Source organism: Canis lupus, chromosome 18 (assembly GCF_048164855.1).
Source record: "Canis lupus baileyi chromosome 18, mCanLup2.hap1, whole genome shotgun sequence".
NCBI lineage: Eukaryota > Metazoa > Chordata > Mammalia > Carnivora > Canidae > Canis > Canis lupus.
This window is the reverse complement of record NC_132855.1, coordinates 5993424-6021067: the sequence shown is the minus strand read 5'-3', so window position 1 is coordinate 6021067 and position 27644 is coordinate 5993424. Positions and strand designations below refer to the sequence as shown.

The window sequence follows — 27644 nt, the reverse complement described above, 5'->3', positions numbered from 1 at the left end:
TTTCTTCATTTTCCTAGAAAATAAGATACATTACTTTGTTATTAAAAATGAAAAATAGTAATAATTACAAATTCTATGGTCTTATTAGACTAGCAATGTTTTCTTGATCTAAGCAGTGTTAGATGAAAGTTATAGGAATGTTACTTTAGCTATTCACATATGTAAAGCACTATTAAAGTCAAAGATTTTTAACTACATTGTTATTATTAAGATTAAATAGCTGAATTAATTTTAGCCTTGTACGCCATACGCAACTGCAATGCTGTTAGATAAGGTCCTTGACTTTAGCTAGCTTTTAAATTTTAGTATCCTGATCGTATATAATTCTTTCAGCAAAATAATAGTCTACCATTTCGTTTACGTATTTTCTCATTTGTTTGTTAAATATGATCGCCAGCTTTAAGTAACACAGAGATGAAATTTATTTCTGTGGAAAAAGCAAAGTTGAAAACAAAGAATTTTTGAAATAAGATGGTAGTGCAGGGATGGGAGAGGTGGCATTGCAAACACAAAATATCTTAACTTTATCCTCGAAGCCTGTTGAATAAATGTAGGAAAAAGATTTTACTGAGGGTTAAGAGAAATAATTCGGATATGTAGAGAAAATACATACATTCCTTCACAGGAAAAAGACGAAACATTCCTTTTAATGTACACAGCAGCAGAGAGTAGTATTTCATCATTAAATTAGTTGAATCCAGTGAGAGATTGTTTTTTTTTAATCGAAAGAACTATTTTTCAATAATCTCCTATACACCCAAATCCTCTATGAATGTCACAGAAAGAAAAGTAACACAGAAAAATCATAAGAAAGCTATTTTTATCAGTTTTTGAATAGGTTCCTTATTTACAAATTAAATATCTTACAAATGATAAGATGTTGGTGTACACAATGAATAATGATTACAGGAGGTTATTTGACACATCAGATCAGCAACACTCTAAATGTGTTTAGTATTTGTTAAGTACATTTAATAAAACCTCTGTATATGTAACTTACGCTAACTCAAGTTGACATCTTATACTTATCAACACGCAGGGCATTGGAAGGGCAAATGATGTCATTCCATGTAGCGTAAATAGGCCGTGCCATTATCAATACTGAAGTAAAATTCTATCCTTCAGGTGTTTTCAAGAAACCCAGATGGTTGATCCAGTGCTGATAACACAGCAAAATGATTAATTGATTCCAGTATTCATCTACATCTTAGATATTATGAGAGCAGTAAATATCAGCCTCGAGATATTGTAAAAACATTGAAACACTTATAGTTATGACATTTATTTATTTAAACATCAAAATTCCACAGTATCAGAACAGCAAAAAAGCATTTTCATGATACCTTGAAGTATAAGAAAATTCCAATATGACTCGATCTATCAAAACAAAGAAAAAATACATTCTTTTTAACGTTGGGAAATCTAACTTCTCCCCTGACATAAAGGTAAATGAGCATGCCAAATCAAGAAACTCGTACCTAATTTTTTTTAAAGTAAGAGCTATTAAATATTTTATTTACAGTCATGTGAGTGGAAAAAAATGAGTTAAAAAAAAGGAGGAAGGCTATTTCTCAATGTCCCCAGCTCATCTGGGTATTTATTATTTAGAGCTTTTTACCCATATAAAGAAGGCTATAGCCACTGATACCCTGTCTGTAAACTGAGGAAATTTGTTCCATACATAAATTTTCCAGTTATGGGAAAGGACATTAAAAAGAAAAAAAATTATGAAGAGGTACTCAGTGGAGGTACTTGTCATTTCAAGATAGTTTGGAATTGGAAAGACTGCTAGATGTGCATCTATGAAAAGACAGTCAATATTTTATAATAAATAGAGATAAAAGATTGGATGGGACATTATCTTGAAAAGATAACTAAGAGTAATTTAAATAAAACTTTTATCTTATTTTAAACAAAGTTTATTATAATTGAAATTTTGCATTAATCCGTTGAATGAACAAAGCTTGGTTAATTGTGTATTAATTGTCCAGTGACGGCTGATGCTTTTTGTGACAAAATTGTTTAATAAATAATAGACCCCTTTGGCTGTTACAAGTCTCAATTCTACAAAAATATTCTAGACATCCATCAGTTTTTCCAGGATCTCTTTTGGTTCTTAGAGACCCAAATAACTTGCTTTTGAATTTACGTATCTTTACCTTGATATTTATATGCATTATTTTAAACTGTTATTGCCAGATATTTACAATATCCAATAATCATAGAGAAACTGACCCATGAACATATAACAGGAGGACATAACATGTACAGGAGGTATTTAAACAACAGAGGATGTTTGAAGGGGGACTACTTTATAAGTAAACAATTTCTTTTGTGAATAGTCTAGTGTTTGGTACACTTTCACTTTCCTAGGCAACCTCATCACTTTTAGGGTTGAGAAAGTGATATACAGATAAATAGGGCTCCTTCCTCCACCACTATATATGACATTAACTATCCACTTAGCTCTTGATAGATACATAGCTACAGTGTTTTCCATTAAAGTAACAGACCTGATTCAGGGATTCTTCACCTGGCATCTAACAAGACATTGAGGAGGTCCCTAAAACTTCTTGGTTCATGCAAATTTTGGACCATTTATACAAGTCTGTATTTTTCTGGCGAGTCTAAAACTTTTACTAGGTTCTCAATGCCTTAAAAAGTTAAGAACTACTGACTAAAATTAAGTTTTTAATCTGTTTCAGTTGACTGTGACACAGCACCACTCTAATCTGTCCTTAAAAATCCATTGCCCATTTTACAGTCCCCTGATAGCCATTATAATCCGAAAGTAGCAGCAAATATTAGTAGTATCCTTCCCAGATCTCTTTTGTCCAGACTCTATCACCTGCGTCAAGCCCTTAAATTAGCTAAGATTATGAGGAATGAACTTCAGGGCTGAGTAGTAGTATTATAACAGAATGGAAAAAGAATGACAGAGTAATGACATCATCAGTGTAAGTCTTCTCAAAATCTGAAGAAATGAGAATAATGATAAAATGAAAACAGAAATTAGCCCCTATCTAGAATGTGTTTTGCATGGACTCAAAAATTTATTCCTTCTCTATGATTTGTATTGTTATATTAAACTATCAACCCAGATAATAAAGTGGAATTTTATCACAAAGTTAAAAGTATATAATGTTCTATTGAAAATTCTTGAAGTGTATCTTATTGCTCTTTTTCATATGGCATACTTCAGATGAATCTATCTATCTGGCTTTAATGAATATTCCTATAAATTTGGAATTATTTTTTTCCATGTCAAACAATAAAAATTATTTTAATTCTCCCAACTCTAAGCTAATGCTGTAAGCTAAGCCTGAGATAATTACTAGACCGTAAGAATTTAATATTTTCCCACTTTCATTAGCATTATGTCTCAAATTTTGTGATGACATTTTTCCCTATGAGTAATACCTAAAGCACCCTTTCAAAAATTTATCCCAAAGTTAATATTCAAGAAAGATTACCTCTGAATTACTTCAGTAATGTGCAGTAGCATTTTAATTTTTAGGTTTCTCCCTCCTAGTAAAAAAATCCAATTTATGCCATATAATTTCATCCTAATATTCAAGCACAACCTGTTGCCAATATTATTTTCCAGGACTTCCAAGCTGGCATCTTTAGTGAATGTTCCATGAAGACACTTTATCAATCTATTCTCATTCTTATCATTTGATCAATATTGTTCCCTAATATGCCCTCCTTTTCCCTAAAGTTATGCATTTAAAAGAGGTTGCATTCTATTTTTCCATAGACTTTTGTGATTCTCCAGCTTTCTTCATTCGTTTTCATTTTCTCTGACCTTCTGTATTTAGCCATATAGAGTTTAATTCTATGCATCTTCTATCTTTTGTTGTTTTTTCTCATGTAGTCTTGTTATCCCTGAGGAGTAAAACCATATCTTGCTCATCTGTTCTACATTTTCTTTTTTTTTTTTTTTTTTTGTTCTACATTTTCACAGGATCCATTGCAGTTTGAGTATCCCTCCATAAATACTCAGTGATCAGATGATCACTCATGGGGGTTTAGCACAGAGCAACATGCTTGGTGAGTCAATTCCCAATCCTAAACTCAAGAGAGAAAATTTTGAGTAAAGCATTACAGTTATAAATTTTTTTAATAAATGCTAACAAAGCTAGCAAAGGTCATAGGGTACTCTAAGTACTTAGGGGAATGGAGCTCAATATAATAGGAAAAAGTTTCTGTTTTGCTAATGATTTTGTCAGTTGGCAAACAAAGTTTCCATATTTTGTCAATTTGGAGCAAAACTGTATCACCTAATTAATTTACATCCATTTTTAGAGACAGAGATAAATTTTAGATAGCTGAGAAATTGTCCTGGTAGGATTCTCTTTGTATTTTATTTGTTGAAATGGATTATCCAATATCTCTTTTTGATGAAGAAAAGAAGATTTGGAATACGATTTCTGATGTTTACTAGAAAAATCTGAAAGTGAAGGAAAATAAAAAAGACATATACTATCTACACTGTGTGCCTGTGTATAAGTGTATGTTTGTGTAAAGGAGTAAAATTTTAGCTCGTATTCTTGAGGAAAGTACTTGGTGTGTTCCTTTTCTGAACACAGCATGTCTCCATAAATATGCAAAGACACTCTTGAAATTAGTGTAATTGAATTGACAAAAAGGGTTAGGGTCTGATTTCAGAAAGCAAAGTTTTTATAAATTTTTGGTATTGTGTTGTGGAAAATTCTAATGTTTACTGTAGATTCTCTTTTCAATTAGAACTGAAAGATAATATATCATTTAACTATCTCTCCTATAGACTTTGAACTTTAAATATGTCCACCAGACAGTGGAGAAAGTCAATGGGCTATCAGATCTGTTGGTCTTGATGCTTGAAAACTACTCTAAGGCTTGAACAGAAATGAGTTGGAAGTGAATAAGTAAAAAATAAAAAAAAAAAAAATAAATAAAGGGGGGGGTTGTATACTTCAGTAGGTTTGCTCCTTGCGGTCTCTTAGGTTCCATGGTGCACCACCACATTGCTACTTTTAAAGCATTCATAGAGAGCTATTTCTTATGTTGTACCTCTTTCCAGGAAAACACAATTTAAGTAGGTTTGGACATCTTAGTCAAAGAGGAAAAAATCCATTTTAGTTCTCAATAATTCTTCAACACCATCTTTCTTCTTCCTGTGAATTCTTCTGTCGTTTTGAAACAGTTTTCCGCGGGCAGTAGATTCCTTTTGGAAAGAGTAAGCCAAAGCAATATGTGGAACAGAACGTAATTGCATAGCACCTGTGTAGACTTGCTTCCCAGTTGATGAATCGAGCCTGTTTGTTTTTTTCTTTTTCTTTTTCATTTTCTTTTCTTTTCTTTTTTTATAACTCATCACCATCATCTGAGCTAAAACTACTTCTCCTACTGCTTTCTTTGGAAACTGCAGGGGAAGTAGCAGATAGCAGAGGATCTGTTCCAAATGGAGATACTGTGTCATCCAGGAGCATGTCATTCAATCTGTGTTCCTCTTTCAAAGCGGCACTAAATGATAAATCTGTGAAGTGTGACAAAGGATCAGAGAAGGCCATGGCTTGATCACAGAGCTCGGGGCTGGTCCCCTGAGACAAAGTCAGTTGTTGGCAATAGTCTACTGAATTCTGCTCAAGGTGGGTCTGTTGTTTGGTGACATGAGCGCCCAAATCAACTGTGCCAAGTGAAGCCAGGGCTGGCAGACCGTGAGCGCGAGCCTGTATCTCTAGTTCCTGCAATTTCAAATAAGAATGATTAAATAATGACTTTGCAAGTAGACTTAACTCTAGAAAATAAAGCAGAAATAGAAGCAGAATATTAACGAGCACTCAAAATGAAGAGTAATACCTATTATAATATTCTTTGCAAGTGATGGAATCTAGTCTATGTCTAATGCCTGAAAAATAACCCTGAGGAAACTACACAGATTAAAAAAAAAGAATCCTCTTCTCATTGCTGTCTAAAGGAATACATAACATATTATGGTTCCATAGTGGCTCAGATTACAATACAGCCATTTGGAGATAGTGGAGAATATTTCACTTATTCTTTCTGATTAATTTCTCACCGTAGGACCATTTCATGGAACAGGATAGTGCTTTACCTGGCAATAAGCATGCTCACATAAAAAAAAAATCTTGGGAGTTATGAAAACCCATATTTTGATATTTTGTGTCACAAGAACAGATGAGGAGTGACTTAATATACACCCGCACAATATGCCTCAAGGCAACGAAATCCATAGCAATGTTACTAAAGAAATCAAAGGAAGAGGGAAGAATTTAGTGCCCAATATTGTATAGAGAAACCAATGTTTTACTTATTACTATTTTTCGCCTGACATGACATTGTATGTTTATAAAATTGGTTCTATTTTCTGCATTTTGCAACTAGTTGTTGCCATTCATTACATTTTTAAAGCTGCCGTGATCCTGGGCTTCTAATCAAAATCTAATTGAAACAACCCAATTCGTGAACTTCCGAAAGACAATAAAATGATCCTTCAGAAGGAAAAATAATAATTGTTAATAAGAAAAAAAAACCCAGATGAGACAATGAATAAAGCTGATGATGGGTAAGTCATACATAAGCTACGTGGTTCATGGCAACATTTTTATAAAAACCTGAATCCGGAGTAGGAGCCGCCTGTTAGCCTGCTCTAATTTCTTCTGTCTGTGTTCTAATTCTCGAGCTCTCTGTTGTTCTTTCTGTAGCCACTTGATGTACTCCACTGATGCTTTCAGAATGGTTCCTTTGTTCCAGCGCATATCACTACAGAACGGAGAGATAACCTTTTCACAATTGTGCACGTCAGCAGAATTCATAAGAACTTACAAAATCTTTTACATTAATATGAAATAATGATTTACATGACTATTATTCACTCTTAGATATTATTGCTTCTGAATAGAAATTTTAATAGAATAGTTAAGAAGCCCTTATATAGTAAAATTAATCCCAGAATGAAAATAAGTGTCAAAAGAAAGTAATAAAGTGACTTTTTGTGGGAGAGCTAAATGCAATATCATGATTCTACCATTACAGTTTTTATATTTTTAGTGAAAATTGCTTTTATTATTAACTCTGAGATTAAAATCTATGTGCGGTATTTCTGCATTAATGAACTAGGAAATGTACATTACTGAGGACTTAAGCCTAAATTTTTTAAGATCATTTCAAATGTACCAGTCTTTTAACCTACTTTCTAATAAGGTTGCTTTTATGCTTCTAAGAAAAAAAAAAAAATAGGGTCCCTTCTGAATGGTGATCCTGAGTGATTGTGAAACAAATCAGAGTTCAGCAACGTCACTTTAAGCAATAGAGCAAAACTTTCTAGAATCATTAGGCAAATTCTTCTGCACAAACGACAGCAATACTTGTTTTAAAAGCTGGGTGCCTCTTGATGGGATGAGCACTGGGTGTTATTCTATATGTTGGCAAATTGAACACCAACAAAAAATAAATTTATTTAAAAAATTAAAAAAAATAAAAGCTGGGTGCCTATCTTTAAAGAAGTTTAAGTTAAGTAAATACAGTTAAACATCATCAGATAACCTCTCAGGTTAGAGCGTAGAAAAAATACTTTATTAAAACTTAGTCTTAAGTCAGGAGAAATGATAAATCTGGAATTATAAAACAGGCTACCGATTTTAACATCTGGAAAAATACATCAATGAATTTAATCTTATATGAGAATTAATAATAGATGTGGAGAATGTGGCCAAACTAATTGCTAAAAGTTAATCAGAGTTGCGGAAGACCTTGATGAATTTTCAGCTTAGAGGGATGAGATTTTTTTTTTTAATACAGCAAACAGTAAGCATGTAGGCAAAATTTTTTTTAAGATTTAATCATTTATTTTAGAGAGAGGGAGCAAGCAATCCTTAAGCTGACTCCAAGCTAAGCAGGGAGCCCAACATTGGGGCTCAATCCCAGGACTTTGAGATCATGACTTGACCGGAAATCAAGAATCTGCCGCTTAACCGACTGAGGCACCCAGGCACCTCAGCATGTAGGACAATTTTGAAAGGATTTTACACTTTATGTACTTTTGGTTTATGTGATCTATGCGAGATATATTGGAATTAATCTGTTTATTAAGTGAGCAGAAGTGAGCAGAGCAGAAAATACAGTTTATGAAAAAATCTGACTTCCATATGCCTCCCTGGGCGTTCAAATTAGATGATAGTTCCATTAGCTGTAACAAATTAAAGGAAGATACAAATGCTTATGAGGGCTTGACTAAGCCATCTTCTCCTGAAAGGCATCAACCCATTACTAGAGTCTCTCTACAGTGTGCAAATGCTTTGTCAGTTCCTCTAGGCCCATCATAGTGGCTGGTCTCATTCCACTCACAGGGACTTCCCAGATGATAGGAAGTCTAAGGAAAAAGAGCCTACTTTTGTCATTGAACTAAGAAGATATCTGTAACACAAAAAGTATTGAACTCCTGAATTAAAACTCCAAGCAGGGCCAACTCCTTTCGGCCCTGATTTTGTTTCATTTCTTCTCATGGGAAGAAAAACTTGAAGGACAGAAGAAATAATGCAGACAGGATAACCTCTGGTCTTAAGGCACTGTTTATTAAGTAAACCTTCAAAATGGTGGTAGAGACCACACAATGGGTCTTCTGACAATTTCTACCTGACATCATTTGCACTGTTTTTAAAAGTTCACTCTGTTTTAAAACCATTTTTATATGCAAGGTTTCTTCTTAACCAATTTATTGAGCCAAAATCAAGAGTCAGATGCTCAACCGATGAACCAGCCAGGTGCCCCCCGCCTTCCAAGGATCTAAGTTTTAAAGCAGCTGTGTTCCGAATTCAGCCATGGGAATCGCATTGGTGGGCCCTAAAGAGAAGCACTAGGGTAAGAGGTGAGGCCACAGCAAGCCTAAGGATATTGATGTACTGGATGAGTGGAATGCCACAGCCAGCAGTGAGGTGTCTCTTCTGGTCTGTGTTATGTGCACAGAGCCACATGTAGACTTCATCAATATCTAATGAATTAATGTGTTTTCAATAGACCCCAAATAAATTCCATTTCCATACATATAACATAATACAATTAAAACAAATAATAATACCTCTTTCTGAAATCCATAAAGAAGAGAAAAACACTTAAGAATGCTTATGATAAACTTTTCCCAATGATAGTCTCTTTCAGATGTGATTCTATGATAAACTGATTTTCTGTATTCTAGATCAAGGGTAGACAGACAACAGTCTACAGTCTATTTTTGTCAGTAATGTTTCAGTGGACACAGCCATGGTCATTCGTATACATATTGCCTACGTCTGCCTTCATGCTACAATAACAAAGTTAGAAAATTGCCACAGACTATGTGTGGTCCGCAAAGCTTGAAATATTTACTCTCCAGTCCCTTACAGGAAAAGTTTGCCATTCTTTGTTCTGGACAGTGAGTTAGAAGTAAACGGGAGCCTTTTTATAACCAAAGTTTCCAAAAAATGTAGAATAATAATCCCTCACCTAAGCTTTATAATTTGTACATATTCTCAGATATAGTATTTGGATTTATATTTACAAAAACTCAACCATATAGTATAGTTGGTGCCGTCTAGGCAGAGTGAAATCTGAAGATAGTCAGGACTCAGAGTCCAATCTTTTTTTTTTTTTTTTTCAGAGTCCAATCTTAAAGTCTCATCTACTTTCTGCATATGACCGCGCGCTGGCACTATGGGTTAGCTCCACCAGTTACAAGAGGACCTCTCTTAACTGACCTTTATCCAGTCACTTACGAGATTAATTAGTGTTCTCCATTCCTTTGTGATGCTCCCTGACTGCTGTCAGGACAAAACAGGTGATAGAGAGCAAATGGGCTACCCTCTGACACATTTAGGTATTCCTGTTGTCACTGTGGTGCCATGTACCGCTTAAGAGGTTAAATTAATGCCCATTTTACTTACCACAATGATAATATAATTAAATAATTGGTACATTAGCTAGTGAAATATGAATGCCAAAAAAGAAAGCATTTATAAAAAATAGTTACTGTTTTTAGGAAGATTATAAGTTTTGGAAAGACTCAATTAAAATGTCAGTGAAGGTTGGTTGCTAAAAAATTTACTGTCACAAATAAGGATCCATTTACACTTAGGTTGTGTAAACATTTTAAAAGTCCATTTATATTGAGGTTGTGTCAGTTTTTGTTTTATTTTAAAGAAATTAAAATAGGCTATACATTTTTAGTGCAGTTTATGTAAGAAAGAAAAGTTGAAACACATGGTCAAACAAAAAAGCCTTGGCCTTACGCCAAATGTTTGGTGAATAAATATGCATGTATATATGTTAAGTGTTAAAAAAAAAAAGGGTCCTATCAGGAAAGAGATTGTTTTCTTCTGCTTTTAGAAAGAGTTGCACGCTTAGAGACTTTAAAAGATTTGAAGGTTATCAGTATGGCCTATGTTATGACTAAGTTCTTCAGACTTTCCATCCAGAGCTCTTTTGCCATTCCATCTACAATGTTCACGAGGATAAATATTACATTCCCTTCTATTACAAACTACTGAATGGTCCAAATGAGTTGGTGCATCTGGATGCAGGGAAAGAGTATTTCCAAATTTCACTAATATCACTCCATCAAACATCACTATGTTTAAATCATGGATGATCACCAGTATTTGGAAAGGCCAGTTTTCAGTTTGAATAAAACATTTTCCAAGTCATTATTAATGCAACAAATCTTATTTTTATGTTTTGGAGAAACATTCAACATTCTAACTTAATACTTTGATCGATCAACTATTTCCTAAAATTTACAACCTTAAACATCTTGTTTAACAGACTTTGAGAGTTTATGACACCAAAACATGGATGAAAATTTAATTACAATAACTGATTATTGGTTGGCATCAATCAGCATGTTTTTACAATTCCACCTCTTACCTACATGTCTCTAGAACTTTGGGACCTCTGAAAACCCAACAATTCAATAAATCTTACATTGAAAGAAGTGCTATAGCCATAAATCGGGAATACCAGTTAGTATCATAAACAGCATTTGATACTACCACTAAATTTGCCAATATCGGTGCCATATAAAAAGACCTGCTATGAACTGAGAAGAAATATTTTCCTTATTTCCTGTATCTTAGAAGAACAAATGTTAGTAACAACTTTGATTCTTAATAACTACGAGGCTGGTGTAGATACCTAACTATAAAGAGCAGCAATAGCCTTACCTTTGCCATATGCTGCTCAGTTTCCTAGCAATTGTTTCTCCTCCTCCCGTCCCCCTCCCACCCATGTTGGGGGGGTATTCAAACCATAACATTATTATAGAAATGATTGTTGAACTCACGGATCATTAGACTTTGGAATAAGAGTGCCAAGCTCCTTGATTCGGTAATTAATATTATACCTTCTTCTTCTTTCGACTATTAAAAGAGAAATGTTATTGATTATTCTCATTAAAGCACAGTTCACCTTTGGTCAGCTGTAAACGTTCTCAATAATCTTTAAAAAACAATGAGCAAAAAAATTTCCATATACTCGAAAGAGTACTCAAAAATAAAAATTTAAATATATCTCAACCTAAAAGTAAAAATAACAATGTTAGAATTGTGATTCTGTTATTGGTAATGCCTTAAAAACATTTCCTCTCAAAACAAATTTTCCATGTTTTGAAACGCTGTAAATTTACTCATACTGAAATACATATATATATTTATATATTTCCTCTTGGATCATCATTTCACACATATGCATTTTGCGCATCAGGATCATAATCTTTTGAACTCTGCACTATGCTTGACTCTTCTTATATAATTCCTGAAGGCTTAACACATTTGGCAGACAGCAGGTGTGTGTGCCCAGTGAGACTGTGACTTTTTTTTTTTAAGATTTTACTTATTTATTTAAGAGAGAGTGAGAGAGAGAGCATGCATAGAGGGAGAGGGAGAAGCAGATTCCCTGCTGAGCGGAAAGCCTGATGCAGGGCTTGATCCTAGGACCCTGAGATCATGACCTGAGCCGAAAGCAGACATTCAACCGGATGACTGAGTCATCCAGGCACCCCTAAACTGTGACCCCCTTGAAGGCAGGGGCCACTTATTCCTCATTTTTCTATCCTCAGAGGGCTTGGCATATAAGAGGTATTAAATAAATGGTGATTAGACTGTAAGTATATTTTTCTAATTTAAAAATTTTCAATAATAAATAGAGTAGTGGTTTTCAAACTTTGCATACATCAGATATAGATGGAGGGATTGCTAAATAGATTTGTATCCCAAACCTATCAGTAGATCTGGGTTGGGGCCCATAGATTTGCATTTCTGACAAATTCCCAGATCATGTTGATGCAGTTTATTTAGGACCTACATTTTGAGTACTACTGGTGTAAATTCTTATGCAGAGACTGTTTTCTCTGTTTGCGTTTCCATAAATTCGTTGCTTTTGGAAATTTTATGCATCTAAGAAACGTTCAATAAATGTCAGCTATACAAATAAGTAGATTTTCCCATATTAACCCCTATACAAAAGCAGTCTTACAGACTATAGTGTAGTCTTATAGTCTACTCTTTATTCCTAGAATCAAGAACTACAATATATGCTTCTATATAGTAGTTTTTTCAATAGGTAACATTTTTAAATCTTTCCAGGGAAAAATCATACATCAAAAATATTTGAGAATACTTAATACATGCTAAAAATTAAGATCTGCTACCAGAAACAAGGAAAGTCATGAAAGAATAACAATTGTCTCTACAAAGCAATTTACCATGAATGGATTTGACCTTCAGTAGTAATATATTGGGATTACTCTAAAATTAGAATATAATTGATTCTCGAGAGAGTTTATTTTCCCTCTTTGCCAATCTTGTTTTCCCTATCAAAAAACAATGACACTACATTAAAAAACTGAAAATAAACAAAGGTAAAGCTGAGAGAAATACACACATATTTTCACAGTAAGAATTACTAATAATTCTATGTTCACACATACACACTCCTATATTATAAAACAGACTTTTAAATATAAGATGAAGAATAGCTGTGAAGGATATTCACAGTTTTACCTCAAAATAGGGAACTGGTTTAGTCCTATAATATTTCTTCAAGATCTATTATTTAAATGTACCTTATGTAAAATATCAGAAATTCCTAGTCTTCTTAGATTGTGCTTGATAAATTTTTAATGGCTAATTATATTGAGAACCTTGGTTCCTCAATGTTTTCGTATCCAGTACTAGTTATTTGTAAAGGAGTCGAGTTTTAAGAAATTCCCGAATTATGGTATGTCATCTGTGGTTTCAGTCTTCACAGTTTTGATATATCCATTCCTTCCTGACCTGAGAGGAGGGTGAGAGAGGCCCCTATCCTGGACCCACACTTAAGAGGAGCTATTTTTGCCTTCTCTCACCACACCCTTCCCCCCTTAGCAAGTCCATCACAGAGTCAAACTCCACTCTGAGTAACTGGTACCAGGAATATCTTCCCAAATGCCCTGAGCCCATTTCCAGAGCCTGTGCAGGCCACTTCCTGGGTCTGTCCTCCTGAGCGAGGACCATGACACCAGTGTGCTCACCTCTAGGCTCAAGGTGCGGAAGGGGGAAGTTATTTACACAGATGGGTGTGGAGTTAAAAAGTATAAGATGAATGTTCATACTCCTGTCTAAGGCCACTGGCAGCACAGAATGAGACAAGGAGCGGGGAGAGCAGTGAGCTGGGCTGTTGGCTGAGGGCTGCCTTTGCCTTACCCCCACACCCCCACTCAGAGCTCCGATGATCTGAGAATTTTAATTCACCCCTGGCCCTCCAGTCCTTAGAAAGAAATAGAGAATACATAATGTAGCACTCTCCAGCTTGAGTTACACCTTTTAAATATTTAGGCTTCAGGAGAGTGGGTCTCTGTCCTCTTGCCAGGATCCTCACAAATTTAGGGTTTGTTCTAGATTCTTCGGATAATAAAATAGGATATTAAAGTGTTTTTAACATTGATATCTCCAAAAAGCAACATCTCCCACTAAGGGAGTCTGGATTAGAAAACACTTGACAATGGATGTAACAGGAACTCATCATACTTGATGCTAAGTGACCTGCTATTTAAGCTATAGATGGAGAGAAGAGGAGACAAGAGCAAGGAGAGTAATAATGAGTTAGCGGGTTTAACACTAAGAGAGAAGCCATAGTTCCTTGCTGCATTAATCCCTTCGATCAACAACTATTCCCCCCCAACCCCCCCCCCGCCACATGCTCATCATGTTCTACTTGTCTTACAACCTAGACCAAAGCTCATCTGCTCGACCGCTAAAAGCCATCAGAATCAGATCATTTCCCTCTCCATGACTGCCCTGAGGACAGAACCACTTGCCAGCTTTTCCTGCACAGTCTCCTAGTCAGCAAACTCTGACCCGTCCGTGATGCAGGCAGAAGCAATGTGAGCACACAGACGTAGGGTTCACAGGTACATGTAGAATCAATTTCAGCTAACCCCATGTAAGAACATTTCTGGCTTGTTTTAGAGCTTTCAGGTTTTTATTTATTTTTATTCTATTTTATTCTTTTCTCAGTTTTTGATTTGGCTTCCAAAACAGAAAAGCTTCACACTTAATTAGTCAGGCTCACTTGAGACATTAAGCACTTGAGACAGGACAAACACTATCAAGCTCAACATTGCTGCTAGCCTACTTCCCTCGCTTGTATTTCTCCATTTCATGTGACCCATTATCAAAGTGACCCCCAGGAAGGCATCAGAGACATTTATTTATTTATCTATCTATCTATTTATTTATTTATTTATTTATTTATTTATTTATTTTTGAAGAGAGAGAATTTAGCAGTACAATATAAGCAATGCTTTTCAGGTAACTTATCGTTAGGAAGGGAGGAGCAGCTTGACACAGAAAGATGAGAACACGGAATTGTTTCTTGCTTTATAAGTGATGTACATTTTCTAAAATCACTTTTATCTCTCTAAACCTTTGAGACAATGAGTCACAACAGAGTTCAAATGTAACTAAATGCACTCATCTCTGTCTCACCCAGCCTGCTTAAGAGAGACAGAATGATCAAGGAGACAATTTGAGATGTTTCACTTCCTAAAAATATGTAGCTCTTCTGAGAGTTCACATCATTTAAATGTCCCAAAATAGCTCAACTGTTGAATATATACTATTCATTTTGGTCATTTTGGTTATGTGACCTCCTAATACTTATGGAGTGACAATAAAAGACCACATATTTTAACCTCCATTCATTTCCTCCCACATTAATTTTTTCTTTTTCTTTCTTTCTTTCTTTCTTTCTTTCTTTCTTTCTTTCTTTCTTTCTTTCTTTCTTTCTTTCTTTCTAAGAGAAAAAGGAAAATATACTCACTGAGGTTGTGGTTGTCCTTTTTTTGTCTCTCTTTTGCCAAAGCTCGAGTGTCTGTTTCTGATCGAAAGGAAGATAATTTAAATGGTACTTAGTTCTATTTTACAACCTCTCTAGTCAACATAATTCAGAAATATTAGGTGGAAATACAATATTACTTGCTCCAAATGCTATAATGATATTTTTATGCAAATATTTAGAAATTTGGAGCAGAGCACTCTTTTTGAAAGAGGCAATGGCGAATCTTTTAGGGTTTAAGTAGTAAAACTTGGATTTGTATTCTGGCCTTCCATTTGCTAGCCATGTGATCTATTACCTAAGTTCTCTGGTTCTCAGCTCATCTGTAAAATTGGCATAATACCTATCTGATAAGCATTGTGATGATGAAAAGCAGTACAGTGCACAGCAAATACGAAACTGCTCACTCATTATTTTTTGAAGAATTTTAAGATTATTCAAAATTATTTCACCCTAATTTTTACAACCAACATTTTTCATAAATAATGATGATTTCTACATCCCCGGAGTTGGAACTAGCTACACTTCTCAGGTATTCCTATCAAACAGTTCCCGGAGATTACACTTTGCTCTATGTGCTACATGGTTGCAAGCATTTGTGATAGTCTCCGACATGGCTTGCAATGATTCTTACGATATTCACACCTTTGGTAGTTCTTTTGCACATTAAGCAGGGCTGACCTGTGACACCAATGGAATATTGTGGAAATGACTAATGTGGCTTCCAAGACTAGATCATAAAAGATATGTTCACACCACTTTAGTGTCTCTTGGATCACCAGTTGTAATGTCATGAGGACGTTCGATCAGCCTCATGGAGAGGTTCATGTGGTAAAGAACCAAAGCCTCTTGCCAACAAGCAGGACGTACTTGCAATACCTGTGACTGAACTGTTTTGGGAGCACATCCTCTAGGCCACCTTGTGTCAAATGTCTGTACCTCTGGACGACATCCTGACTGCAACCTTATGAAAGACTTGAGTGACAACCAATATTCTAAGCCATCTCTGGATTTCTGACCCATAGAGATGATATGAGATAATAAATGTTTATTATTTCTAGCTGTTAAGTTTTATATAGTAATAAATGATTAATGCAGTGTTTCTTACATGATTCTAGTTTTTAAAACAGGTAATAAAGGAATACATTTACTTAAATTTATTTATTTAACTGAGGGGGGCACTTGATGGGATGAGCACTGGGTGTTATACTGTACATTGGCAAATTGAATTTAAATAAAAAAGTAATAAAAATAATTTTGCTTATTTAAAACTATATTAATTCATTTTAGTCTAAATTATTTGTATGCATAGACATTTTTGAGTTACTGGCTAGGCTCCAAGAATGGACATATTACACTTACTAAAAATGTTAATATCAACTGTGTAAAAATTATTAAAGATCAGTGTTTGGGCTCCAAATTGAAAACTTGTTACAGAAATATCAATAAATAAATGAATATATAAATAAAATGAATTTTATTTTATTCTTATGGAGAAACTAATACTGGACTTTATAAATCAGGAAATCCTTATTTTGAAGCACATCTGCTTCAAATCAGCTGTACAACTGTGAAAATGACTCCCCTGACCTTTGATTTCTTCATCTATATACTGGAGGAATTGGACAGTGCCCATACAATTCTTTGAGTTGTAGGAACTTTGAAATGAACTATTGAAAATTGAGTGTATTTTTCTTTTACCTACTTGAGAAAGGTAAATGTGAGTGTATCACAAAATTCATAAAACGAGCTAAAAAGGGGGACAATCTAATTGTTTTATATCAAATTTCACATACTGAAGAGACTATTTTTCCCTGATCAATTAATCTATTATTTTGCAACCATGTTAATAAATTGCATCAGTTCAATATCAAAATGATCCAATATTAAGTGAAAAACTTAGTCATGTTGTCATATATTGGTGTAGAGTGTACGTGTATATTTGCCTAGTTCCTGAAATAATCAATTCAGTTGAATTGTAAGTTGTGTTAACCTGCTGCTTGTCATAAAAAAAAGGGTAGATTTGCTATCTATATTTCTCCAATTTTAACTGATTATCTTGTTAATATTTTTAAGATTCTATTTAGCTTGATAATATATATCACTCATAAGTTAAGTAGTTGACTTCAGAAAGGATAAAATTATAAAAGCAACATTACCTGTAATTTCTCTTTTCATTGGCAGACTACTTGGACAGGAAGCACTTGTTAGGCCCATATTAACTGGTGAAATTCCCTGCTCACCACTGTATACATCCAAAATGCTTCCAGACAACTTTAGAAAGAAAAGGGAGAAAAGGTGAATCAAACCTTCTGTGGACATTGATATATTTTCATGCATATTTTAAATTTGTCATCTTATTAATAATAAAATCTGATGCTGTATATCAGCATCTTAATTTTAAACAAGAGTGAGTGTGCACTGACTTTTAAAATTCATTATGGGATGCTTGTGGATATGTTGAAAAAAGCTATTTATATTTAAGTAAAAAGAGAAATTATTTCACTCATGAAAGAAAATTCTGATTAATATTTACAAAGTTATGGAAGTTTGATCTGTGCATTACCTAGTTATAAATGAGTAAGATTTAAAAAATCATTTGGACAAAATCAGTATACGTATTAGCAAAGCTGGAAAGTTCATTGCGTATCATAAATTAGGTATAAATGGTTGAACATTTTGGAAGCACTCTTAATACCATCAGTGCTACCAGCAACTCACAGTCAAGAGGTGTTTTACAACTGTTAATTAAGTGAGAAACTTTCTTTCCTTCCTGGAAGGCATATTTTTTCTCATCGCACACTTAATGTTCTAGATTATTATAAATATCCCAGCTGGTAACCAAAAGTAGTCTAAAACTACTTTTGCCTCTAGTGGATATAGGGTACATCTAATTATAGAAACACTGTAATTCTTAATGTGCTTCTTGAGAATAATTTTTCAGAAAACTAAGTTTCTTTATAACACAATTCAAAATTGTACAAATTTATTATTTAAAACATGCTTATTGATTTGACTTCCCAAGAAAATTTAATTCAAATAATATTCATAATTCAAGTTAATAGTCATTATTCCAGGACAACCCATATTTAAAATGTAGGATTTGAACATTTAAAATATTTCCATTCTAAGTATCTTTATTTAATTTCTGGGCAGTAAAATAAGAACTGAATAAGTAGTACCTTTTTTCTATCCTTAAAACTAGAAACACTACAAATAATCAAACAAAGTTATAACCAGATTATTAAAGAGATTCTTAACTCCTTATTTCCATTTTTTGTAAACTCCAAATCAAATTGAGATTTTTTATACTTATATAATCAGACTGAAAATAAATGTGAAGAACGAACATTTTATGACCAAAATTAATTCTGACGTAATAATCCATTAAACTCCATATAATAAATATTGTGTATTTCTGATGGAAATGAACTTGTATAATACAGTGGAAATCAGGCTAACATATGCAAATGTGCATAACAATAAGGGCATCATAGATTGAATTTGTTATTCTGATATATATTTCTATATATCGGTTCTTTTCATTATTTACTCTATTAAGAATCCTCATCTTTATTTTATATAAACTCTGTTTAAAATGTATTTTTACTACATAAATCTTGGAAGGGAACTTAATTTGGGTAATTATTCCTTTTCAATTTCTCATCTGAAAAATAAGGATGAAGTTGATCAAATTGGATAGATGATGAATGCTTATATCAGAACAATACAATCAGGAAAAGAAATCCAAGAAGCAGATTTCCCTAACATGTGAGTCATTTAGTCATATCGTAAAAGCAAAAAGTTTCCAAGACCTCTTTTAAAAATCTTGTTGGTTATAGGCTGAGGCATCACCAACCTAAATTGTACATTTCCGTTGTGCCTTTGAGAAACATAATGGATGTGCTGAACAAAAAGATAGGGAGTGAGGGGGAAGGAAGAGGGAAGGTACCAGAGAAAGGGCACTTTTCTCTGAAGAGCTTGAATTCAGATGGATTTCAATGCAGCAGTGGCAAATTGCAAAAATGTTTAAGAAGAAAACGAGCCATATTACATATATACTGTAACAATAAAGTGATAGGTTCCTAACTATAACATTATTCTGGGTCCATATTACTTGGTCAGACCATATCTAATATAGAAATGGTGCTGGAATTCTGATAATGAATCTAATCCTGCTTAACGATGGGTATCTTACATTTTCTTCTGACCTTGATTATTGTTTAATTTATGCCCTAAAGCATAATGATTAATATCCTCTTTAATTTTATGCTGTAGGTACTACTCTATTTTAGGTAAATGGCTAATCACTTTTTGAATATCATTAGACAATTGGTTTCAATTTCAAAGTATGTCCTATACTTCCTGTTATCTATAGTGCCTTTTCTCCATTAAAAGATATGGGTACAATGGTGTTTAAAATTTAAAGATTACATACACCCTTGAAAAGGATTACAAAACAAAATTATATTTACTTTTCTCAAAGGTATAAGTTACTTAGGTAATGTGTTAACTTTATTTGGTAGATTAGTAGGAAACCAAATAGATTTTTTATGAAGAACTATTTATTACTCTGGTTGGAAACACATTCTTTTTCAGTAAGGCAAAACCTTTGACATGACGACAGGGGAACATACCATATTAACAAAATCACAAATTTTAAAGAAATTCTATAAAGAATTTATCATAAAAATCTTTTCAACAAGGTAGAACATATTCCTCAAGATGACACTTCTTTCTGATAAAAAACCTGAACTCCTGATCTCAAAAGTTACTTTGAAGTGGAGTGATTGGCAGTGGTTCCTGTTGTCTAGGATTCTCCACCTTAGATTTTAGTCAAATCTCCACTACTGAGATTATAGAGACTGACGTGGACTAGGCTCTGACCTTCCCACATATATACTGCCTTCACAGTAGCCAATATTTCCTGAAGAAAACAAGCAAATCAGTAAAAATAGCAAAACAGCTGAGGAAAATGACTATTTCAAAAGTAAACAACATGCAGTGTGAGAAATAACATCAGAAGCAAAAATTTAAAGAACCAAGGAAGATCACATGAAACCAAATTTCTCTTTTTTTAATTTTTATTTATTTATGACAGTCACAGAGAGAGAGAGAGAGAGAGAGAGTGAGAGGCAGAGACACAGGCAGAGGGAGAAGCACCATGCACCAGGAGCCCAATGTGGGATTCGATCCTGGGTCTCCAGGATCACACCCTGGACCAAAAGCAGGTGCCAAACCGCTGCGCCACCCAGGAATCCCCCCAAATTTCTTAAATTAGTCTAATGTTCATTCTAAAAAAATGTTTGTAATAATTTATAACATAAAATGAGAACAAATAAACATACAGATAGCTAAAGTGAATAATCAGAAACAAGAGGTTTGAAAATACAGTACTTGAAAAAAAGTATTATAAAAAATGTAAAATGGAAAAGTAGCATAATAAACACAGTGAGAAAGGCATAATGGAATTAGTAAAATATAAAACCAAATTGAAGTAATATTTCAGGAGGATAAAGAAAGGTCCCAGAAATAAGACATATGAAAGAAAATCTATCAGTATGGAGGATAGTTGTTAGAATTACAATACAGATAGTAGGAGTCTCAGAGAGAAAGAAAAATAAAATTCAAAGAGAGAAAATACTTTAAGAAATAATAGAGATACATTTCTGATAATTAACTAAAGTCTATTATTTTATTTCATTTTATTATATTATATTATATTATATTTTGATATAAAAAGCAAAGGGCCTATAGGATGTGAAAGAATATAGATAGGAAAAACCTACACCCAGACATATAATAGTGAAATTTTAGAATATAAAATGACCAAGAGGAAAAATTAAAGTCTAAAGAGAAAAAAGTAAGATTATGTAAAAAGGAACAAGACTCTGATTAATACAAGAGTTTTTAATAGCAAAATTGAATGATAGGGGAAAGTGAATCATTAGTTTTTAAACGTTGAAAGAAAAGAACTTAAAACATGAGTTTTATATCCAGCCCAAGTGTCATTCACAAATGAGATCATGATGAAATATTTCTAGAGGCATAATATTTAGCTATTTCATCCAAACTGTTTTCAATGTTAGTATGTAGTACCTAAATAGAAGTAGATATTTAAAGGATATTCTTCAAAAACATGAAATAAAAATTATCAAATAACTTAGTAAGTGGTTGTAGTCTAAAAAAGATGAGGGTAACCAAAGTAAAAAAGTGAAACATATAATGATATGACTCAGTATTAAAGTAAATAATATCAGTATGATTGATTGGAGTAGAAGAAAACCAGAGGATGTAAAAGTAGTTATAAAGTACTAAGGAGAAAAATGGGCACACCTAAATAATAAATTAAGATGAAAGAAACAGGTGAAAATATATCAGTGTAAATAAGTCAAACCTCTCAGCAAAAAGACTTATAGTTTGGATACAACAGTACAAAGGACACACCTACATAGTAAAAGGACACACAAAGTTTGAAAATTAAAGGATGGAAAAAGATATAGCCAGCAAATGATAACATAGAAAACTGACGTAGCTATATAAATATAAGAGAAAATAGATTTTAAAATTAGAAAAAGTATTAGGGATAGACAGTCTCTATATAATAGTAAAGAGTTCAATTCTCCAAAAACACATTATAATTATAAGCATGCATTCATCTTATAAAATAACCTCAAAATATGTGAAACAAAATGTTTTGTACTATAAGGCAAAATTAATAAATCCACCAATGTAGTAAGAAATTTTGAGATTTCTCCTCATTTTTGAAAAGTGAAGCAGGCAACAATAATCAATAATGTCATAGAATATTTGAATAATAAAACTAAAAGCTTGGCCCAATGGACACTGTATACTTCCATATCCAAAAATTAGAGAATACACAATTTTCTTGAGTACATATGGAATGTATATAAGTATTGACTATGAACTCAGTCAAAGAACACCTTCAATGTATTTCACTGAGACCTGATTTCTAAAATGCTTGGAAATTTTTAAATAACTCAAGGGTAAAGACAAAATCATACTGAAATTTAGAAAGAAATAAAAGATACTAAAAATACACAGAAAGAAACATCTGGTATGTGGCAAGACAATGCTTTCAAAGAAATTTACACCCTTAAATAGTAATATGAGAAAAATTGATAAAAATGTGAAATTTGGTAAATTATCATTTTAAGAAGCTAGAAAAATAACCAAATAAGACCAAAGAAAGTAGAACAGATAATAAAATAAAAGCATAAATTATTGAAAAAAAAAAAAGTCGATCCACAAGGCAAAAGTTCTTTTTTAAATTAACAAGAATGACATGTTTCCCGCAAGAGTTATCAAAAAGAATTAAGAATAAATAAATAATATTGCAAGTGAAAGTAAGATAATACTAAGAGCACAAGCTGTGATTTAAAAATATGTTTTTTCCCCTGAGATCAGGAACAAGCAAGACAAGGATGCCTGCTTTCACTACTGCTATACAGCACAGTATTAGAAATTCTTATCAGAGCAAATAGGCAAGAAAAAGAAACAAAAGTCATCCAAATTGGAGAAGAATGAGTAAAGTGATCTTTGTTCATTGATCATATATTTAGAAAAACCTGAGATTACACACACACCTATACACACACACAGCTACTAGAGCTAATAAAGGAATTCAGTGAAGTTGCCAGATATAAAATTAACATGCAAAAATCAGTTACATCTTTATACACTAACAATAAAGAATCTGGGGGCACCTGAGTGGCTCAGTTTGTTAAGCATCTGCCTTCTGTTCAGGTCGTGATCCCAGGGTGCTGGGATGGAGCCCTGTATTGGGCTCCCTGCTCAGCGGAGAGCCTGCTTCTTCCTCCACACTCCTCCTCCATCCCTCCCCCGTTGCTCTCTCTCCTATATCTCTGTCTCTTTCCAGAATAAATAAAAATAAAATCTTAAAACAATAAAGATTCTGAAAGAAAATTAAGAAACCAGTCCTATTTACAGTAATATCAAAAAGAATAAAATATTTAGTAATATATTTACCCAAGGAGACAAAAAACTTGTACACTGAAAACTAAAAAATATTGCCACAGGAAAAAAAATTTAAATAAATTAAAATAAAATATATTGCTAATAGAAATTAAGGAAGACAGACATCACATATTTATTGATCAGGTGACTTAATGTTGTTAAGATGACAACAGTACCCAAAGTGATCTACAAAATTAATTGAACCTCAAAAGCATTTTTTTTTTTTGCAGGAAAAGAAAAGACCATTCTGAAATTCATATAGAAATTTGAGGGTCTCCAAACAGTAAAAGAGCAAAGGTAGAGGATTCACACTACCAGTTTTTAAAACTTACAACAAAGTGACAATAAGCAAAACAGTGTGGTGCTGGCATAATAGCAGACATAGATTAATGGAGTGGAATTTCTGCATTATTTGAGACATAGTGCAGAAATTAATCCTCAAGTATATGGTCAAATGATTGTTGACAAAGGTGCCAAGATCATTCAATAGGGAAAGGACAATCTTTTCAAAAAATGGTGTTGGGGAAAGTGGATATCCACATGCAAAAGAACGAAGTTGGACTCTTCTCTTAAATGATACACAAAAATTAACTTGAAATGGATCAAAGACCTAAACACAAGAGCTAAAACTATGAAGATTCTAGGGAAAAAGATAGAGGGAATCTTCATGATAATGTGTTCAGTGATGATTTTTTTTAATATAAGAACAAAATCACAGGCAACCAAAAAAATAGAATTTAGACTTCATCAGAATTTAAAGCTTTGTACATCAAAGCACACTCTCAAGAGAGTGAAAAGATAATCCATAAGCATAATATTGCAACTATTTCCAAATCATCTAAGAGATTAATATCAGACTATATTTTTAAAAATTCCAACAGCTCAACAACAACAACAACAACAACAACAACAAACCACCCAATTAAGAAATGGGCAAAGGATTTGAATAGTCATTTCTTTAAAGAAGAGCTACGAAAAGCCAATAAGCACATGAAAAGATGGTCAACACCACTACTCATTAGGGAACTATTAATCAATACTACAATGTGATACTACTTCACATTCACTAAGAGGACGATTATCAAGAGGAAGGAAAATAACAAGTGCTGGTAGGGATGTGAAAATTGGAACCTCGGTGCATTGCTGCCAGGAATGTGAAATGATGCAGCTGTTGTGGAAAACAGTATGACAGTTACTTAAAATGTAAAACATAAAATAACCACGCGGCCAACACTTCCACCTCTAAGTTTCTACCAAAAAGAATTAAAAGCAGAGACTTAAACAGATGCTTAAGATACTAATGTTCATAGAAGCATTATTCATGGAAACCAAGTGGTGGAAACAACCTAAATGACCATCAACAGATGAAGGAAAAAATAAAATGTGGTATATACACATACTGGAATATTACAAAGCCTTAAGAAAGAATAAAATTCTTATACATACTATACATGGATAAACCTTGAAAATAATATGCTAAGTGAAATACGCCAGACAGAAAAGGGTGAACAAAATATTGTATGAGTCTACTTATTAAAGGTGCCTTTTAATAGTTAAATTTATACAGACAAAAAGTAAAATAGAAGTTACTAGAGGCTTGGGGCAGGAAGAAAGGGATAGCAATTATTTAAACTGTGTATTTGTTGCAGATGATGATAAAGCTCTGAAAATGGATATGATGGCTGCACGGCATTATGAACCTGCCTAATGCCACTGAATTTTATACTTTTAAGTGTTTACAATGGCAAATTTTATGTTCTATATGTTTTACCACAATAAAAAGAAAGATAATGAGCTATATTACCTATAATACTTGGGGGCCAAGGATTGTGAATACTTGGACAAAAAGCATGAGTTTTTAGAAAAATGTTATTTAGTAGAACTGACTGAAGAAGTAATTAATAGTTTGAACAGTCTAAAGATTACAGAAGAAATCAAAATAAATTTTGAACATGTTGCACAAGAAAGTATCTGGACTCGATGGTTTTATGGGCAAAAGTGTTACATTTTCAGGAAATATATCATACTAATTTTGTACAAACATTTCCAGACAATAGAAACACGAGGGAGTATGTCCTGATTCATTGAATCTGAAACAAAGACATTATGAGAAAGGAAAATTATAGGCATAGGGAATACAGTCAATGGTGTTTATAATGCTGTGGTATGGTGACAATGGTGGCTACCCTGGCAGTGAGCATAGCATAACATATAAAGTTGTCCAATCACTATGTTGTACGCCTGAAGCTAATGTACCACTGTGTATACCTCAACAACAACAACAACAAAAAATAGCATTAGCAATACGAATCCAAGGGAATATAAATATTTTACCATAAAAAAGTTGCATTTCCCATAAATATATTTTACGATGTTAAAAGAGAAAAAGACCTCTATGATCAGATCAATAGATTAAGAAAAAGTCTGACAAAATTCAATCCTATTTATGATTAAATTCTTAGTGTTTGAGGAGATAGTAAATTCCCATAACCCTAGAAAAATATAGATTTCCATATTGTTAAAATCATGCTGCCCTATGAGAAAATAAAATCTGGGTCCAAATATACCGCAGAAACATCTAAATAAAATATGAAAATGCTCATATATCCATTTATTCTTATCTGGCTAATATAATAAAGGACAACATTGATAATCTAAGTTTTAGATATGTTTTCCTGATTGGTCTCTTCCCTCTTCATATACTATGTCCAATCTATCTCCCCGTATGATTTTTTTTCTTTTAAATTATTTATCAGTTTATATTTTCTTCTCTGTCCTCATATATCAATTCTTCAGGTCCTAAACTTAAATTATGTTTCTCTAGTATCTCTTCATCCCTCTCAATTCCCAACTACCCCTCTTAGACCAACTCATATTTTAAAAGTACAAATTCCTTCTGATCTCCTCCACCCCCCAAATCAAAAAGCTCTCCCCTCTGATGTCTATATTAAGGTCAAACTCTTATGTCTAGCTTTCAAGAATCTTATTAAATGGCCCGTCATTATCTAGTCAATATTATTTGCCACCACTCTCAAGTTATAAAAGATTTCTTGTCACTACGTACCCATATGCCATAGCATGGCTTCCAAAATAGATTTTAGACTCAAATGGGAGGGAAGGAAAGAGTGTTGCCACAAGGAACCTAGGAATCTATATATTGGTAATTAAAAAAAAAAAAAAGAGTGAAATACAAGCATTATCCTAACATATATACTATGTCCTAGATAGTTGAATATTTATCATGTGCCAGATATTAAGCTAGTATATTCCATAACAATAACAAATAACACTATCTCAAGTAATCTTTATAACAATGCCATGAGGTATCATGTTTCCAATTTTAAATATTAAATAATTAAAACTGAAAAAGTAGGTAATTATGTCAAGATCATATAGTTGTATAAATAGAGGGCTTGGGATTTAATCCTGGATCTATCTGAACCAGAGGCTGGATTCTTTACTACCTACTCTACTCTGGCAAGTCCTTTGCCTTAACCCTTTTAATGGTAAGAAGTGATTTGAATATGCAAAAAAGTTGGAAGCCACTGGACTATTTTTTTTTCCTCAGTTTTATTCAAGTATCAAAATCCAACCTACTCTCTAAGGCTCAATTCAAAGTCCAAACCTTCTCCAACACTGTCTTTCATGGCGGCTCGGTTTAGCTTTCTCTTCACCAAAACACTAGGGGAATAATAAACTTGACCATAAATTTAATAATTTAGTTTATATTTATCGTTTTACCCCTCTTCATTTATATTCACTCAGCATGGGGAGCACAACAGTATACACTACTTACCATGTTCGTGAAAATTAATTGCTTATCTAAAACCCTGAGAATTTCCTGGAGGGTTGTGTGTGAACATACATATGTATAGTGTATATGCATAGATGTATTACATATGCATATTATGTACATGTGTCTGTGTGGTCTGTGTGTGTGACATGTCTTTCTCCCAGAATATCTCATTATAAATACAAAAGAGGAAAAAAATACATATAGTTATATATTTTCAGACAATTTTTCAGTATAAATACTAAAAGCAAAAAATCATATATATATATATATATGCGAATGTGTGATATCTACATAACTATCCATAGCACATATTTAGTATTAAATTTCATGGGAAACTGAGAAAAACTTTAAATGGCTTAATCTTCTATTTTTCTGTTCTGTGAAGATAGTCACTGTGGAACTAAAATGGTAAAAGTGAGCATGAGATTATTAGAATAACTGCAGACATAAAAAGAAGACAAACATTAGGCATAAAGAGAGAGCGCTGTAGGGAAGCATATAC

General features: G+C 33.2%; 1 protein-coding gene across 19 annotated transcripts in view; it reads right to left on the bottom strand.

Moving 5' to 3' along the window:
• Nucleotides 1-803: 803 nt before the first annotated feature.
• Nucleotides 804-27644, bottom strand: part of TFEC (transcription factor EC) — a 222616-nt gene continuing 195775 nt past the window's right edge. For all 19 annotated transcript variants that reach the window (XM_072783351.1, XM_072783352.1, XM_072783355.1 and 16 more), the window contains 5 exons: nucleotides 17508-17622; nucleotides 15334-15390; nucleotides 11318-11393; nucleotides 6621-6768; nucleotides 804-5729 (listed from right to left, as the gene is read on the bottom strand). In XM_072783351.1, the coding sequence (XP_072639452.1) occupies nucleotides 5349-5729; nucleotides 6621-6768; nucleotides 11318-11393; nucleotides 15334-15390; nucleotides 17508-17622 (777 nt within the window). In that variant the 3' untranslated portion in view covers nucleotides 804-5348. The remainder of the gene's footprint in view (nucleotides 5730-6620; nucleotides 6769-11317; nucleotides 11394-15333; nucleotides 15391-17507; nucleotides 17623-27644) is intronic.